General features: G+C 38.3%; 1 protein-coding gene across 1 annotated transcript in view; it reads left to right on the forward strand.

Annotated features, from left to right (window-relative positions):
• Nucleotides 1-18,115, forward strand: part of LOC122175185 (disks large homolog 2) — a 737,856-nt gene that overhangs the window by 508,010 nt on the left and 211,731 nt on the right. The window contains exon 13 of the mRNA XM_042862630.1: nucleotides 6,059-6,215. Coding sequence (XP_042718564.1) covers nucleotides 6,059-6,215 — 157 coding nt within the window. The remainder of the gene's footprint in view (nucleotides 1-6,058; nucleotides 6,216-18,115) is intronic.

Here is an 18,115-nt window from a genome sequence, read left to right on the forward strand (position 1 = left end):
CTTCAAAAAGTTTAACATCTTTCTTGTTCTGGGGGCCCAGGCCTGGACACAGTACTCCAGCTCACAAGGGCAGAGTAGAGGGAGACGATCACCTCCCTTGCCCTGCTTGCCACCCCTCTTTTGACACAGCCCAAGGTGCTGTTGATGTTTTGGGCTGTAAGTGCACAATACTGGCTCATGTTAAGTTTTTAATGTTTTTAATGTTTTTAATGTTAAGTTTTTCACCTATCAGGACCCCCAAGCCCTCCTCCACAGTGCTGAACTCCCAGTCTTTTGGATTGCCCCAGCCCAATTTCAAGACCTTCCACTTGGCCTTGTTAGTCCTCACTAGGTTCACATGGGCCCACCTTTCAGCTTGTTCAGGTCCCTTTGGATGGCATCTCCTCCTTCTGTTGTATCAACTGCACTACTCAGCTTGGAGTCATCTATAAACTTGCCGAAGTTACACTCAATCCCAGGGCCTGCCTATTAAAGGAACCAGTCCCAAGATGGACCCCTTGAGGACACTACTTGTCACCAGCCTCCACCTGTACATGGATTCATTGGCCACAGCTCTCCAGCTTTGATGATCCAACCAATTCCTTATCCATCATATACTCCACCCTTCAAACCAGTATCTCTATAGAGATATGTATGTGGTGGGGGACTATGTCAAAGGCCTTGCAGAAGTCCAGGTAGGTTATATCAGTTGCCCTTTCTTGGTCCACCAATGCCGCCACTCCTTCATAGGAGGTTACCAGATCTGCATTTGGTGAAGCCATGCTGGATCTCTCAGATCACCTCATATGCCTTAACATGTCCTAACAGAGCTGAGACTCATAGGCCTGTAGTTCACCAGGACTTCTCCCTTTCTTAAAAATGGGAGTAGTGTTTCCCTTTTTCCAATGGAGACATCATCTGAGAGACACAGCTTTTGAGATATGATTGAGAGATGCTTGGCAAACACATTAACCAGCTTCATTAGAACCCTGGGATGCATATACGTTTATACATATGACTTATATATATGAAATATACATATATATGACTTTTATATATATAAGAATTTATATAAAGTCCTAGTTATTTGTTATGCTATATTTACTATATAGTAAATACTATACTATATACTGTATTTGGCATATGATTGGTACATACCGTCTACCTTAAAGCATAGTCATGACAAAATTTATTCCTATGATCATTGTTTTTATGACTACACCTGTGCATTCTTGAATCCACTTTCCAGATTCCACAAGATACTCTAATATGAAAGACATGTGAAGTAATCTTATGGCTGATAGTCTCTGTACAGCCAAATTTGAGTTATGACCAAAACAACCTCTTTTGGCTAAGGACAGGATCCAAAACCTTTCTGTTCTAATCACAGATTCTGACATTTCCCCATTACTGTCTGAGCTTCTTCTGAGCATAATCATCCAAGAGCACAAAGTGAATTTTGCTGTCAAAAGGCCAGAATTACAAAACAGCACTGACAGCATTTTAGGCATAAATCTGCTGACTTGATTAGAGGCAGGGATTAATAACTGGGCCAACTTTTTGTTGAGTTGCACAGCTTAGTATTCAGTAGATACCCAGTTGTATTGACCTAGTTTTGCCATAGCACTGGCCTTCAACTTTATGGTGCAAGCTGCCTCTCACACATAGAAATACTCAGTTTCATTCTGAACAGAGCTCTAATTTCTTACCAGTGGAGCATGCAGATATATTTGTTTGGCTTTACTGCCTCTTTGTCCTCAATACCTAGGTGAATAATACTGGCAGTAGCTCAGCTCTCTCAAAGTATTTTCAGTCTGTTGGACTCAACATGACAAGTGTCACCATTTCATTTTGTGGATGAGAAAACTGAATCTGATAGAACAAATGACTTGCCAAGATAACTGGAAATTGTGGACTAAGTGGGAAAGGATTCTGCACTCCCAGCTAACTGTCCTAGTTCCATTCCATCCCCCAGGACACCCTTTTTAATTAAAAATCTATTCATACTTCTTAGATTTGGATTGCATTCTAATCTGTGCACAGTTAAGGAGGTAATAAAAGTGTTGCTACAAGGCACATCAACAGCAATGATGCAAAAAAGAAAAAATCCCCCTTTTTTTATTTGGTTGGTAGAAAATTTTTGAAGAATATGCAAAGTCAAGACACTATGTCATTTTCTCAAACCTGTATCTTTTTATACTTGTTTTCTCACTGTATAATGTTAAGAAGACATAAAATGAAGGCCCACTTGAATTTGGAAGAACACTTGCAATCTCCTTTTAAAGATATTATCAAAAATTTGCTTTTGTTTCGTCTTTCAAAAATATTAAGCCTAGAGATCAGGAAGTTGAGATCTTATTTAAAGATCACAATCAAAATGGAGATACTGTTTGAGCATTAGCATTAGACAAAACTGAAGAAACCCCTACTGCTTTTGGAATTATCTTGTAAAGATAAAGTTGCCATATGTATATAAAAGCTGTTCAACTTAACAACATCAGGTGCTCCTCAGTGCATCACTATTCTCTCTCCTTCCTTTTTCCTTTTATTTTTAAACAAAACAGAAATGAAAAAGCAATTGGTATTCTATCAAAACATGATATAGTACACAGGAAGTATTGGATAATTTACAGAAAGCATTCCAGAGCATGTCTCTTCTGGTCTTGTATGTGTGAGTGTTTGTACTTGTCCCTTTTCTGCTACATTTTATTTGTAATAAGTAAAAATTAGAATATTCTTTTTCTCTGTGAGGAATCACAGATGTAAATGCATACGAGTGTTTACAGGACTGAGCTAAGATTCACACATATAATTTCTATATTTTTTTTCTGAGGGGTAAATTGTTAGAGGGATTAAAAATTGGGCAAGTATGAATAAACATTGTGTCTATATACATTAATATACTTGTGTGCTTGGGTGTCCAAGAGAGAGACAAATCTGAGTCACAGAATCATAGAATAATTGAATCCTCAGAGTTGGAAGGGATCATTGAAGGCCATCTAGTCTAACTCCCCTGCAATGAACAGGGACATGCACAGCTAGATCGGGTTCTCCAGGGCCTGATTCAGCCTCACCTTGAAAATCTCCAGGGAAAGAGCATGCACCACATCTCTGGGCAGCTTATTTCAGTGCCTCACCACCCTCACTGTAGAATACTTTTTCTTCTTATCCAACCTAAATCTACCCTCTTTAAGCTTGATGCCATTTGTTACCACAAACTCTGCTAAAGAGTCTATCCCCTTCTTTTCAGTAGCTCCCCTTTAAGTATCAAAAGGCTGCTATCAAGTCACCTAGAAGCCTTCTCTTCTCCAGGCTGAACAGGCTCAGCTCTCTCCGCCTGCCTTCATAGGAGAGCTGTTCCAACCCTTGGATCATTTTTGTGGCTCTCTTTTAGATGCAGTCCAGCAGGTCTATATCTCTCCTGCACTGAGTACTCCACATCTGGATGCATTACTCCAGATGAGGTCTCACAGCACAGAGCCGAGGGGCAGGATCACACCCTGGCCCTGCTGGCCACACTGCTTTTGATGCAGCCCAGGGTACAGTTGGCTTTCTGGGCTGTGAGGGCACAGTGCTGGCCCGTGTTCAGATCCCCATCCACCAGTACCCTCAGGTCTTCCTCTGCAGGGCTACACTCAGTCCTTTCATCCCCCAGCTTATATTGGTAGTAAGGGCTGCCTCGACCCGGATGCAAGATCTTGCATTTAGATTTGCTGAATCTCATGAGATTCACCTGGGCCCACTGCTAAAGCCTGTTTTGGCCCCACTGGATGGCATCCCATCTGTCTGGTGTGTTGACTGTACACCACAGTTTGGTGTCATCAGCAAACATGCTGAGGGTGCACTTGGCCCCACTGTCATTGTCTCTGATGAAGATGTTAAAGGTCTCAGCACTGATCCCTAGGGGACAGCTCACATCATTGCTCTCCATTCAGGCATTGACCACTACACTCTAGACTCGATGCTGCAGCCAATTCTTTATCTGTTGAACAGTCCACCCATCAAATCCATATCTTTCCAATTTGGAGCAAAGGATGTACCTTGGGTACTGGTACCATGGGGTACCAGTGTTGCATCTCACCTGGTGGGGCCATCTATTACTTGACTCAGGAAGTTATCCTCAGTGCATTCCAGGAGCCTCTTTGATTGCTTATAGCTCACCATGCTACTTTTCCAGCAGATGTCTGGGTGGTTGAAGTCCCCCAGAAGGACAAGAACTTGTGATCATGGTGCCTCCTGTAGCTGGAGGTAGAAGGCCTCATCAACAGGCTTCGCTTGATCGGGATAGCCTGCAGTAGGCACAAACCACAAGGCTCCCTTTGCTGCCTCAATCTCTAACTGTCACCCATAGGCTTTTGGCTTACTCATGACTATTCTTTAGGGACAGCTCTTCACATTCTATTCCTTTCCTGATGTAGATAGCAACATCCCCTCCCGTCCTTCCTCACCTGTCCCTTCTGAATAGCTGGTCACCATCGCTAGCCATACTCCAGGTTTCAGGGACAGCAACTATACTGTGGTTTTCTAGTAGCACAGTAGCTTCCAGCTCCTCCTGTTTGTTTCCCAAGCTGCATGCATTCATGCAGAGGCACTTCAGTGAGGCAGTTGTTTTTGTTAAGCCCTTGAATGTTAGCTCCTTAACTTCTTTTAAGTTACTTCCTTTGATTTTCCCCATTACCTTTTCCTATTGCCCCCACAGTCACTGTCTCATCATCACAGGATTTTGTATGTGCTGCAGTGTTGCCAGCACCTCTCAAGGCAGCAGGTCCTTCACGGCTTCTGCTAGCACCCTATCCTTCTAATCTTGTGATGCCATCCCACACCTTATCATAGGAAGGCTCACTATCCCCCTTCCTCCTTCACATCTTGTTTAAAGCTCTCCTTAATGAGCCCTGCTAGCTTTTCCCCAAGGACTCTTCTCCCTCTTTGAGAAAGGCAAAACCCACCCTATGAACTAGTTGCCATGTAGGCCATTTTTTGTCAGGAAAAGCAAAGTTGTGGTGATGGCACCAGCCACAAAGTCAGGTAATTAAAGATAAAATCCTTTTATTTGTTTTCATGTCCTTAACCAATACAGGAGGCAGAGAAGAAAAGATGATCTGTGCATGCAATTCCTTTAGCCATTCACCAGAGGCTCTGAAGTCCCTTTTGAAAACCCTTGACCCATAAGTAGCTGCTTTTTCTTTCTGTATATGGAAAAGCAGTAAGGGGTTGTGGTCTGACAGCCATACAAGGCTAGGTATTTTTCTGGAGATATCCCTTACCTGAGCCCCAGCTACAGGGCCTGATCCCCCAGTCGTGCTACATGGAGAGTGGGAGAGCTGGGATACATGGGGCACTTTTTCATGAGTACACTACACTGAATGCTTACGAGAGTTCTCTCCTTCCTCTGGAACTAAAATTTGCTGAAAACAAAATGCATATTATTATATTAACATCCTTTTATCATAGTATCAGTTTACAAATGTAAAGTGTTGAATAAGATCTTGCTATTATTTACAGATTTCCATTATAATCAACAGTTTTTTAAACCAGTAACAGAAAAGCAGATATCCTTCTGTCTGCTTCAGTGATAAAACTTCTGCACAATTTTATGATTGCAAGTTCCTGATAATATCACACCAGAGTTTTTTGTGAGATTCACTTCTACTGCTAACTTCATTTGATCCAAATCTGCCAAGTTTAAAACAACTTCGTTACTTTGTTTAGATGTTTGATTTTTTTCTTTATTCATTTAGAACTTCAAAGAAAAAAAAAGGTATCTTGTAAAGTTTGATTGATATGTAGCATTGCTAGAAAGGAGGCTATAAAATATCTTTAGTGTTTTGGCTTTATTTTTAACGAATCCCTCATTTAACTTACTGAGGATTACTTCAGTTGGATGGTATTAATAAAGAAGTTTTGATTCAACCATGAGGAGAAAAAAAAAGGCTGCTACTTAGTTGCCATTCTCCAATTAACAGATTTATCAAATTTATAGTTTCTTTAGGCATTAGCAGGCCATTGTTCCTTTAGCAAAATGTAGTATGTCTTTGAATACCTTTGAATGGATAAACATTACCATTTTGTTTCTCTACAGAGAGCCTCGAAAAATCATCCTCCACAAGGGGTCCACTGGACTTGGCTTTAACATTGTGGGAGGAGAAGATGGGGAAGGCATTTTCGTGTCATTCATCTTAGCAGGCGGGCCTGCTGATCTCAGTGGAGAACTGCAGAGAGGAGATCAGATTTTGTCTGTAAGTATTTCTTTTGGGCTTTATTGACTGATTGCCTAATCTTATTTTTTTGTCTTTGCTGCAAGAAAGAAACAACAAAGAAAGCCTCATGAAGCCTTTATGGTTTCCAGTGTCTGATATCCACGTTGAAAACAGTTCATCACTGAATATTCTGCTTATTAATATTCTGCTTATTTGCTCTATTTTTTTTTTCCACCATTTGTTTTTCATGATGTTAGCTGTTCCCACATCATAGCGAGACTTTTCTCTTCTTACTATTACTTATAGTATGACAACCTTAATGAGGACATAAATGAAGTGCAGAGGTCAGCACCTCCTGGTTTAACCCATTATCCAGTTCTATATTGCCCAAAATGCACTACTGAGTCAGAAAATATTTTCTAATTTTAGCATTTCTTTGATCAGAAGTAGTTGCATGAAATCACTCAAGCAGGGAGTGCCATCTAGTGTGCACTAAACTACTTAGCAACTACCAGTACCAGGAGATTAATTAGTTTATAATTATCTCTCAGCCTCTTATGAATCTGATGATTGCTCTGAAATTTATTTTCAAATTTTATAGGATAAAAGGCTTTGTAGCCTTAGGTTATATTTTGCATATTTGGTCCCAAAAGCAAACTTTAATTTTTTTCTTCAAGTATTTGTTAATTTCGTGCAGTTCAGAAACAGAGCATTTTTGTATCAGACTTTGTCAAGTAAATGAACATCTCAGTGAAACAACTGAACATAAAGGACTTTGAATGGCAATAAAATCCTTGAGAATACATTTAAGTAAAGCATCCATTCACATTATATTGCCTTACACAAAGGGAAAAAGAAAAAAAAAAATCTATACTAAATTGATAAAATCGGAGCTGTTTCATTTGAATTACATGAATAGCCTTAAGGAGAAGAACTGAAACCCAGGAATTATTCATCCCAGAGGAGAGACTGATGCACCAGGCTGCAGTGTCACGCTCATTCCCATTGCTGTACTTTCTGTCCCTGTGCATCTTGCATCCTTAGTTGCACTTGGGTTAGTGGCAGGGAAAGAAGATTGCTGCAGGCTGGGTGGGTTGTGACTTAACTATGTGTCAGTTTCCTGGTCAGTTCATGAAGCAGTTGGAACTGACTTTCCTACATTCCTTGGGTATGTCTTATGTGAATAGTGAAATTTAACTTCCACTTAGTGTTCCAGTATGAAAAAGTGTCTGGTGCCACTTCTTGATATACAGAAAATCTGATCAGTTAACGACAAAGGGATACAGTAATCTAAAATTATGTATTTTATCTAGACTTGTTCCTTGAAGTAGAAATTGTACAATGCCATAAAGAAATTCTAAAGTAGAAGATTTGTAACTACAAGAAAACTAAGATAGTCTTATAAAATTACCATTATGGAAAGCTAAGGAAGACAAATGCCTGTACCAACAATAACATACACAAGGGATCCAAGAAAGGGAAATTTCTTCAGGACAATCATACAATTTATTTTTTTCTTTAGCTAGGTGCAGCACAAGAAAGTTGAATAAAAAGTACTATGAGATCAGAGACTTTCACAGTACATTCAGAAGCTCATATAAAATTTAGAAAACCATTTTATTTTATTTTTCTGCAGGCATATATTTAGCACTGTGGGATACTGCCTAAGTTGAATTTTTAATTCCAATTGGTCTGTTTTGCAGCAGTGTTTTCCCTAAGTTCTAATTAAACCTACCAGTGTTGCCACAGCATTTACTTGTCATGCAAGAGTAGTTTATTTGTTCATTGAGCAGAGAGGGATGGAAATTATTACTAAATCAGAGTGCATGCATATCCCCAGGCAATCACCAAGTCAGGCACTGCTGACTTATTTAGTCACAAATAAGTATTATGAATCCATTTTTTCCATGCTCAAACAAAACAAATTTCATGCACAGGCCAATCTAAGAGTGATAAATCTTAGACCACTGTCTGGTAAAGGGTGCCAGATCCCTTAATTTTATAATGGATGCACAGAATAGGTCTGATTCTCTCTGTTTATTTTTGCTTGTCTTATCCTTCAGAAACGTTTATTTCCTTGCTGAAGTAGTTTACCCGTCGTTTCTCAAAACATGACAAATCTGATTTACCACAGACCAATAGTACTTGCCAAGCTAATATTTTGAATTAACACTGGCTTGGTTAAATTTCTCTCAGACAGAAAGCAGAATAAATGATTTAAACTTTGGAGACCTAGATTTAATTCCTGATTCTGTTTGTGTCATTATTTGTGGCCTTGGGCAAGGTGCTTTAGTTTTCAAAACATCCAGTGTAGAAGAAGAGAATCACAGCATCTTCCTAATTCATTCCTGTGCTGTTGGCATGGCAAAATGCTGACTAGTTGAGAAATGTCTCTATTCACCTTTGGGAAGATGCCTATAAATATACCTTAAATAGAATGGAAATCCATTAGTTAGACCCACAAAGCAGCAAATAGGCACTGTCTTTGGGTGACCCTCTGGGCGCATACATTAGCCCCATAGTCAGGCTGCAAGGCCCAGACAATATCCATGACCTTTCTGCCTCGCTTTTATACCTTCTCACTTTATGTGGCATTGTGCAACACCCTCCAAGAGGAACTATGAAAGATTGTGCTGAGGTTTTGACCCCCTGGAAACGTAGAAAATTGAGTTTATATTTCTCAAATGGCACATTTTTCTCAGTGCCACCAGGTGGCACCATAGGATAAATAATGGTGGAGATTTACTCAATGAAACGCTAAAACCTTAGGAAAAGCAGTGGTAGATTTTTTTTTGTTTTCAGTCAATTGACAGGAAATGTTTAACTTAACTCAGAAAGAAGGCTGATAATACAAGTGCTTATTTGCAGGGAGACAAATGGAATCATATATAAACCTTGAAGGCAAATGGAAGAATAATAGAAAATGCTCTTTCAAATGGCAAAAAACATTTCAAAAATTGATTTATATTGTTACATTTATGAAAAGTGATTTTTTTTCCCCATAAAAAGAGACTTTTTAATGCTGATTCCTTCCTGCTATAATTCATTATACTCTTGTGAGTTATCTCCAAATTAAACATTATCCTTTTCACTTCTGAATGTCTTTAAAACATAATAATGCACACATCAGCATTGTATGTTCATCAGTACAACACAGTGTTCCTCTCTCTGATGTTGCCCTGCTATTAAGTATATGGTAAATAGTACTGAATAACATTTTGATTACCCAGTGACATCAAGGCTTTGTTAGGGTGCTGTGTACACACATTAACTTTTCAATCAGATGTGTATAACCCCTGAAAAACATTTCTAAATACCAGTGGAACTATTAACTCCATTTTATGGCAGTGGCAATGAGCCACCATTATGTTAATAGATTTGTTTAAAGCCAGGCAAGGAGTCTGGACCAAGACTAGATTCAGGGGCTGCTTGAACTCTGAACTAACCCCAGGTTCTCCATCTGTTAGGCAAATATGGTCTCTACTGTAAATGACATGGAATGCTCCTTGACACCATTCTTGCAATTTTAAATTCTACTTCCAATGCTAAAGAACATATTAAAATAGCAATGGGAAATCAGTGCTGTTTACCAAAAGTCATTTGCATGAGCACAAACAATTTCCAAGAACCACAGCAAATGGCCACACATTGCACACATGGCCTGGCTGATAGAAAGCAGTACAGATCTCAGAAAAGAGGTATATAGTGAATGTATAGTTTACAGACACAACTTTAGCAGCAGAATTTTGAGGCTTGATGCACAATTTACAGAGAATAAGTTATAGCATGTTGCTCTATGAATTGCTATTCTGGCATTGTTTTTCTGTTTAATGATTTCCTACGAGACTGCACCAAGTCAAAAATGTGTATAAAGGAAAAAGATGAGGTGAAGTAAGAGCTGTAGAGTGGTAATACCAAGTAGTAGCACTTGAATCTTAACTTCTGAGATGTCTGAATCTTGTGCCACTGGACAGGAATAGGTCTCAGATTAAGATCCCTGCATTTAGAAGTCTACATTCTTTCTGGATGTCCACTTCCCATTAAAATCATTAAGGGCAAGAGATTGAATCAGATGGCCAGCTAAGAAGTATCTAGAGCAAGTTGAATTGCTTTTAAGGCCTTATTGTCTGTACTGATTAGGTACCCACTGACTTCAAGCTTAAGGACTTACCACATATGTACTATATTTAGCTATCTTAAACCGAATCTCACATTTCATGTGTGTCTGCCCTTGCAAAAGATATTTGTTTTTTCACCTTACATTGTCTTTGATCTGTTTCAGAGAAAAGTAGTATAAAATCATGGATCATAAAAAAGTATTAGTTGTATTTCATTCTCTTCTAGAAATGCTTTAGTACCTTGTCGTTCACAGCAGCAGGATTAAGTGTGGCCAGTATCCTGAAAACAGGCAACAGGATAAAAGGTATTGCCTGCAAAGGAGCAACACATCCTGCTAGCCACCTTGAGGAAATAAAATGTGTTTCCTGTAGAACAATCTCTTAATAAAAAGAGGGAAAAAATGCAGAAAAAGAACCAGCTTCACTGTGAAAATGCAGGCAGTATGCTCCTAATGCCAAACATTTTCACTACTGTCTCACCTGAACCAGGGAAATGAAATCAACCGAATTCTATATGATTTTCGCCTTGATACAGCATAGCATCTGTCATGAAGTATTCATATATGGGGAGGGATGATATCTTTTATCCCTGCAACTTCCTGAGATAGCTACATACTGGGAAAAGGGCTATCAGAGATATTCCATAGGGCTTTCTATCACCTTATCATCTAGTTGATGATATTACGTATGGTAATTTGGCAACACTGATATTTCAATATCTTGCTGCTTTACTGTGTCTGGTCTTTTACTCAAGGTTCTCCCTCGTAGAGAGAAGGTGATCTCTTATACCAATCCAGTTCTACCTTGTGTTTGTGCATCGTCCTGCTTTCATTTTTTGTGAGATGTTTGTTTTCCCTCTGAGCAGTTCAGACACTTCTCTTTCTACTTCATTGCTCCCACACAACTCCTACCCACTTGCTCACTCACATCTGTAGAAACAACAAAATATGCATTTAAAAAAAATAATGTTCAGCAATTTCTACTCCAAAATATGTGCATTTTGAGTAGGGTAGAGTGTAAGCACTCTGAGCCTATTTATAACAATATTTATGCTTCATTTTGCTGCAGTTGGAATTGACCTTCAGATTTACTTCCCTTACTTTGGTGCAGAGAAGCTTTCAGTTTTCTAATTTAAAACAGGTTTTTGCTCATGATAAAAGCAGTAAAACTAGTTGGGAAAAGAGTGCATTTTGTTATAAGACTTACTTGCAAAAGGCAATGACCTTACCCTTAGGATGCTTTCTTCCCTGTGGTATTCTGGATGATATATAAAATGTTTTGAGAAGATCCAAAAATGAGTTAGCAATGGCAGTAGAACCCTAAGAGTCCTCCACTTATTTATGTTTATGTGTCATCTGGGGGCACAGCACTCTAGCCTTCTAAGTGAAGGAACTGTGCAATGCATGCTTTATCTTGAAATATATACACAGTGTTTGTTTTCATCCTAATGAATTAAAAACATTTCACATGGCAAAACTGAACTACCTGTACAACATTCCTGTACAATAAGAGGAGATTTCTTAGAATCATAAATTGGGAAAGAGTGAAAGGGACCTTAAAGCCCATCCAGTTCCAATCTTCTGCCATGGGATGGTTGCCTCCTACCAGCTTAAGCTGCCCAGGGCCCATCCAACCTGGCCTTAAGCACCTCCAGGGATGGAGCACCCACAACTTCTGGGCAGCAGTGCCAGGGCCTTACTGCCCTCAGAAGGTAACTGGACCCCTAAATAATGCAAGCTGGGTGTAAATGCCAATTTATGCCTCTGAAGATCCTGTATCTTATATATTTAAAGAAATGGCCTATCCAGGAAAAAAAAAAAAAAATTCATTTTTTCCCATGAAGTTTTGGACTCCATGTCAGTAAAACCAGCATTCTCCTTGACTGTAAAAATTCACTTCTATGTTGCACTGTGTCTATGTAAACAACATCATCCACAAATACTTACCCTTGGAGAATAGAGCTGGTAGCAAACTCTTTGTCAGTCCTGTTGATAAACAACTATGATCTGATGGCTGGAATTTGAACTTAGGCATATTCAGCCTCAAAACAAGATGCATTTGTTTTGTAGTCAGGGTAAATGGGTTATATTGCCATAGAAGCTCTTAGATTCGTCATTTTGGTGCTTCAAAATAAAATGGATTACTTTCTAAAATACAAGTTTAATGGAATTTCTAGGGAAAAATTTACCACCTGTGTATCCTAGAATACTATGTGCATTAGGTGACTGTAGAGATCACTTTTGTATTTTATTAATCTAGGGATCTGTCATCCTTCTGGATTTCCCCTTTCCCCTACTTCTCCTTTTCACTCACTCCCTTTACCTTCCCATGATATTCAGCTTGTATTGCAATTGCCTTCATGCAGTTACTGTTTGCTTTCGTAGCTCTTTGATATTGCCAAGCCATATGATCAGAACCTAACACTATACTAACTATGCTTGTGAATAGGATATGTCTCTTTTTGCCAATTAGTTAGCTATCAAAGGTGTCAGTAGTGTCATGTAAAGTTAGTAAATTGGCCTAGACAGGAGCCTGTGTATTTTTGTAATGATGAAATCATCAGTTGCCTCTAAAACATTCATTTTGTAATTGCCTCAATAAGTAGAAGTGATCTGATGCCAGACTGCTTGCTATTCAGCTCCTAATAATTTAAGGAGGAGTTCACATTCAGTTCAAACATTACTAGAAGAATTTGTTTTAAAACTGTCAAACAGAATTATGTCACATCTGATGTACTGAGGATTTGAGGTGGGAATTACAGCCTTTGGTGTACCCTTACTGTAAGCCTCACAAAGAAGAGAAAATAAAACAATAAATTTGAAAGCCAAAAATACTACTGCTGGATGAAATAGCTACATCCCTGAGCATTATTCATTCAGAGATTTGCCCCAGGCAGGACATCTGTCTTGTGCTTAAACAGACTAGACTTCAGGCATCATTCTTCTCTATTGCCCAGAATGTTTTGGGTTCTTGAGTGATTTAAAAAATCACCATATGACATGCAATGCATAATAATAGAAATTGGGCATCCATTAAGTAGGATATTTGATGGATATCTGCAGTAATTTACTGGAGCTTTTCTGGGGGGGGGGGAAGAAGAACTGAAGGGAGAAAGAGATGAAGAGATGCCCTTTTTCTAAATCACAGAATGGCCAGGATTGGAAGGGACCCTGGATCAATGATCGTGAATCTCCAGCCCCCTGCCACATGCAGGGCCACCAACCTCCCCATTTAATACTAGACCAGGCTGTCCAACAAGCAAGCCACCATATTCTAACACAAAAAGGAAAAAAAAAAAAAACACCTACAGAAAGCAAAGGCTACTTTCTTTCCATTAGTTTAAAATATACGCTTTATTTGAAACTATGGCTCATCTTCTGCTCCAAACATCTATGTCACAAGACTATAATCTGCAGAATCACAAATTATATGCATGTTTTAATTCAGGTATTTTTAATTAAAAAAAAATAATAATTAAACTTAACACTGAACATTCCATCTAGAGCTGGCTGTACCAGCTGGACAAACTACCACTAAACATTCATACATTGCCTTGTCGTCATTGGTTTGAATTCAGTATGGATTTGCTGTGACACAAGACAGTGGCTGTCTCACAGCTCACAGGCCATATTACCATATTCTGTGGACATGGAAATACAGAAAGCCTGTCAAATCAGAGAAGTCACCAGGACAGATTGCCTAAGCAGCCTTTGATATTGACTTACACTTTTTTGCCAGTACCTGAATAATTTTTGCATGTAGGTTTCAGCTGGAGTGATCATTGTTATCATCTTTGTGTCATAAAACAATTCTTAAAATGGAAAATTTTACATCATTTCAGAAACAGGAGAACTGCAATTATTAGTTCTGCTTATATCATAGTTTGATGTGAAACAAGAACATTGTAGCATTATAAGCAAGATTAATCAATGACAGTTCAGCTATATCCATATTCTGGAAGGAATCAATCCTCTTAGGACTATGTGGAAACAAAGGTATATACAGTACCTGCTACCATTAAGGGGGTTCCTAAATGACCCAGGATGAGAGCAGGAGACAAGAAAATCCCAGTGCTAAAAATGCAGTTAGGCAGGAAGAGGATTAATTCCAAAAGTTAGGAAAATGAATTGAAAGTAGCAGTCATGTGTAAAGTTAAAGCTGTAGGAGGGAGGAGGAGCAATTTGATATTTTATCAGTTTGGAGTAGGAAGATAGTAGCTGTAAAGAAGAGTGAATATGTGAAGTCAGACCTTTGGTGAGGAGATGACACTATTGAGATCCATGAGTCTAGCTGCTGGCAGAAATATAAGGGTATTTGAGTGACCAAGTGGGAGGATGGAAGGTAAAATAAGTAGGTTTAAATTTAAGCATACGGATTTTAGTTTAAATTAATATCCTTACTTATTAAGACTAAAGAATGTTTTGTGTATTAAATATATATATATTTTAATAGTTAATAAATTGTAACCTGTGCTTTTAGCTATTGTGATATTCGTATATGATATTTTTTATTCATAGTAGAAGTTGTGTGAATATGAAAACACTGTATGTCTTCGTATGGACCATTCAGCAATGAGATAAAATGTTATTGATCACCTCATAATTGTGTGATCACATCAGTCCCAGCTGGTAATAGGTGGTAGCTATGTACTGAAACAAGTTTTATGTCCATTCAGGACCCAATGAGCCTGTGTGTCATTTTCCCATCCTACCATTTATTTCAAACCCAATTTAAAGAGGTTTCAAGAAATTCTGAGGTAACAGAGAGGATATGGCTTTTAAACTATCACTGCAGTAATTGTTTTCAGTGGAAATATTTTAGTCTCACAATTTGCCAATCTGGCATCATTCACAAAAGCAGCTCTTCTATAAGGAAAACTTCTGTACAGTTTGGGTTAAAATGTAAATCTTTGACTCAGGCTATAGGCTTAACAGTTACCATTTGGAATGATTCAGGCAGCCTGGTGAGTCATAAAGCTTGTTGGTGCCTACTGTAAACGGCAGTGTGCGCAAGATACCACTTCAGTACCACAATACTTATTCCTGCTTCAAAGATGCAGTGCTTTGATACCACTCTCAGCTGGTTTCGCTGGCAGGAAAATGCATACTAAATGATATAGCTTGTATCCCCACAGTATTCCTTGTTTTCCAGACAGAGAAGAATTTGCCTCTAGAATGCCAAGCTCACCAGACCATAAAGACCAACGCACTTGAGGCAAAACTCATAATTCTAAGGTAGCAAGACAAGAAAAATTGAAAAGGTCACTGAAAGTGCTGGCCCGTAAAAAGAGTGAAGGAGAACACAGTATTATACTTTCATTGGAGTTCAGTGTTACAGAACCACTGTACTAGCATGTCCAAATTATGCTATTTTCACTGGGCATTTAAAAATAAAATAATAATAATAAAAAAATTTAAAATGTAGACATGGAAAAGGTTAGAAATGAGAGAAGTGAGAGAAAAGCAAAAGAAAGAGCCTGAAAATGTGCAAGAAGGAAAGCTGGGCCGTGAGAAAAGTGCTGCGTCAGCTCCCATGGCCGGAGCTGTCCGTGGTGCTGAGCTCACCATCCTGCGCTGCCCAGTGTGAGCCGCGCTTTGCTGAGGCGCGTTGCAGTCCAGCAGTGGGCGGTAATGGCTCGTAGAATCACAGAATCACCGACATTGGAGAAAGCCTCCGAGAGCATCCAGTCCAACCGTCCACCTACCACCTATATTTCCTCACTGAACAATGTCACCCAGTACAACATCTAAATGTTTCTTGAGCACCTGCAGAGAAGGTGATTCTGCCACTTCCCTGGGCAGCCCATTTCAGTGCCTTGTCACTCTGGCAACATGCATGAATTTTTCAGAACTCCTGTCTTTTCCATTGGACTATATCAGTTGTGGAAGTGGTGTGAACCACTGTGTAGGATGATTATGCCACCTGCTTGTGAAGGAACTTCCCTAATTGTGTTCAGAACAGATAATAACTAAGCGCATTTTCCAATGCAGTTAGCTTTGCTAAAATATCTTGTTTCCATCACCTAAGGAGTGGTGCTCTATACACTGTTTCCAAAGACTAAGCAGTTAGAGAATGCAGCTCAGATTTCCTTTCTTGTTAAGGAGTTGATAATACTTAAGTCCATGTGCAAAGTTAAGACAAATGATTATGGTTATTCGTATATTGATGACCTAGCATCACAAGTGGAAATCCTGGAAGTAAGAGTTGTCCTTATTCAGTTTGCTTCTCTTTGTTTTTTCAAAAGTGAGAAGTTCTGATTTCAACAGATTTAAACACAATTTGAAAAATATCTGCTATATTGTTCTCTAGTAAAGAAGTGTCTTTCTTTGCCATTTAATTTACCCTATAAAAGCACTGTGCAATATAACTGACAGTAAAATAAATAAATAAATAAATAAATAAATAAATAAATAAATAAATAAAAAGAAACGAACTCCTTTATGTTTTCCTCACCAAAGGAGGGGTATGATTCCCTTTTCCTTTACAACTCAAAAAAAGATTCCAAGTGTTCATTTAATTACTGTACGAACATGAAATAAGATGGTTTAAGTAAACAAAATAGATATTTCACTAGTCTTCATTGTATTTGAATGACCTACATAAGAATCATGCTCTAGTTATTGTAACAGAAGACGTCCAGACTGTTTCAAGTCTTTAAATGACACTGTTTAGAACTGAACCAATTTGTGTTAATATGGGATATTCAGATATTTTTAATAGAATATAACTCTTCCAATTTTGCCGGAGTATAATCTATTCAAAATATTAATCTTATCTTTCATTTAGATTGTGATTTGGGATTTAATGAAGTCAGCACTGTCTTAGACTGAGTCAATGAATGCTAGAAAAATTAGTATAATTCCTATGAACTATAGTTGCATAATTTTATTCAGATCAGTTTAAACCATAATCTTTCATTGCAGCACTTCTCTTCTTTTGTAAGCTTTCTAACCACTTTTTTTGCTACAGCATGCAGAAGAGACAGACATCGGTACAAGCTGGAGGCTCTTCTTATTTCCATTATGTCAAAATCATTTTGGAGCTAGTCTTTGGAAATTGTGCAGTCAAAATCATTCTAGGCTAGGGCATCAAGACACGGTCAATCTCAGAACAGCAGTGTTGCTTTGCTTATTGTACAATGCTTCTTAAAGCACCGTAGCCCATAACCTTTTAATATGTATTAAAATTTCCTACTCACACTTGCAACTTTTCCTGGTATATTGTTTCATTTACTGATTATTCCTAACATAAACAACAATGAATTATTTGAAAGCAGTAATTTAATGAGATTTTTTAAATTGCCATTAAATTAGGTCAGGCAAATATATCACTATACACAGTTGTTACAATTAAGATACTGTTTCAGAGGAAAAGGCAATATAGAATATTAGTTTTACCCCTCTGAAAGCTCTTTTTCATTTTGGCCCGAGGGTAAGAATTTGATTTAAATGTGTGAGTTAATTGTGTCTTTCATGAAGAATTAATGCTCTTAAATGATTGTGCTCTTTTTTAACTAGAAGTTTGGGGACTTGATTATGTTTGCTTTTAAATATTGGGAAACAGTACTTGTCAGGTCAGAAATTTAGTTAGCATCTACTCCTCTAACACTGAATTAAAGTCAGACTAGGTAATTTAAAAATCATTAAAGTTAGAACTTCAACATTTATTATTCCATAGTGAGATCTTGTCACAGGCATTGGTGAACAATACAGTACGTAAACAGTCTTGTACTTGTCAATTAGGCAATAATTGTTTGATTTTATTCTGCAGTTGTGTATCTATAAGAAGGAGATCTCTATTTAGCAATCCAGCATAGTAAGG

This window comes from Lagopus leucura, unplaced genomic scaffold (genome assembly GCF_019238085.1).
Source record: "Lagopus leucura isolate 7727_CA_CO unplaced genomic scaffold, USGS_WTPT01 Super-Scaffold_702, whole genome shotgun sequence".
NCBI lineage: Eukaryota > Metazoa > Chordata > Aves > Galliformes > Phasianidae > Lagopus > Lagopus leucura.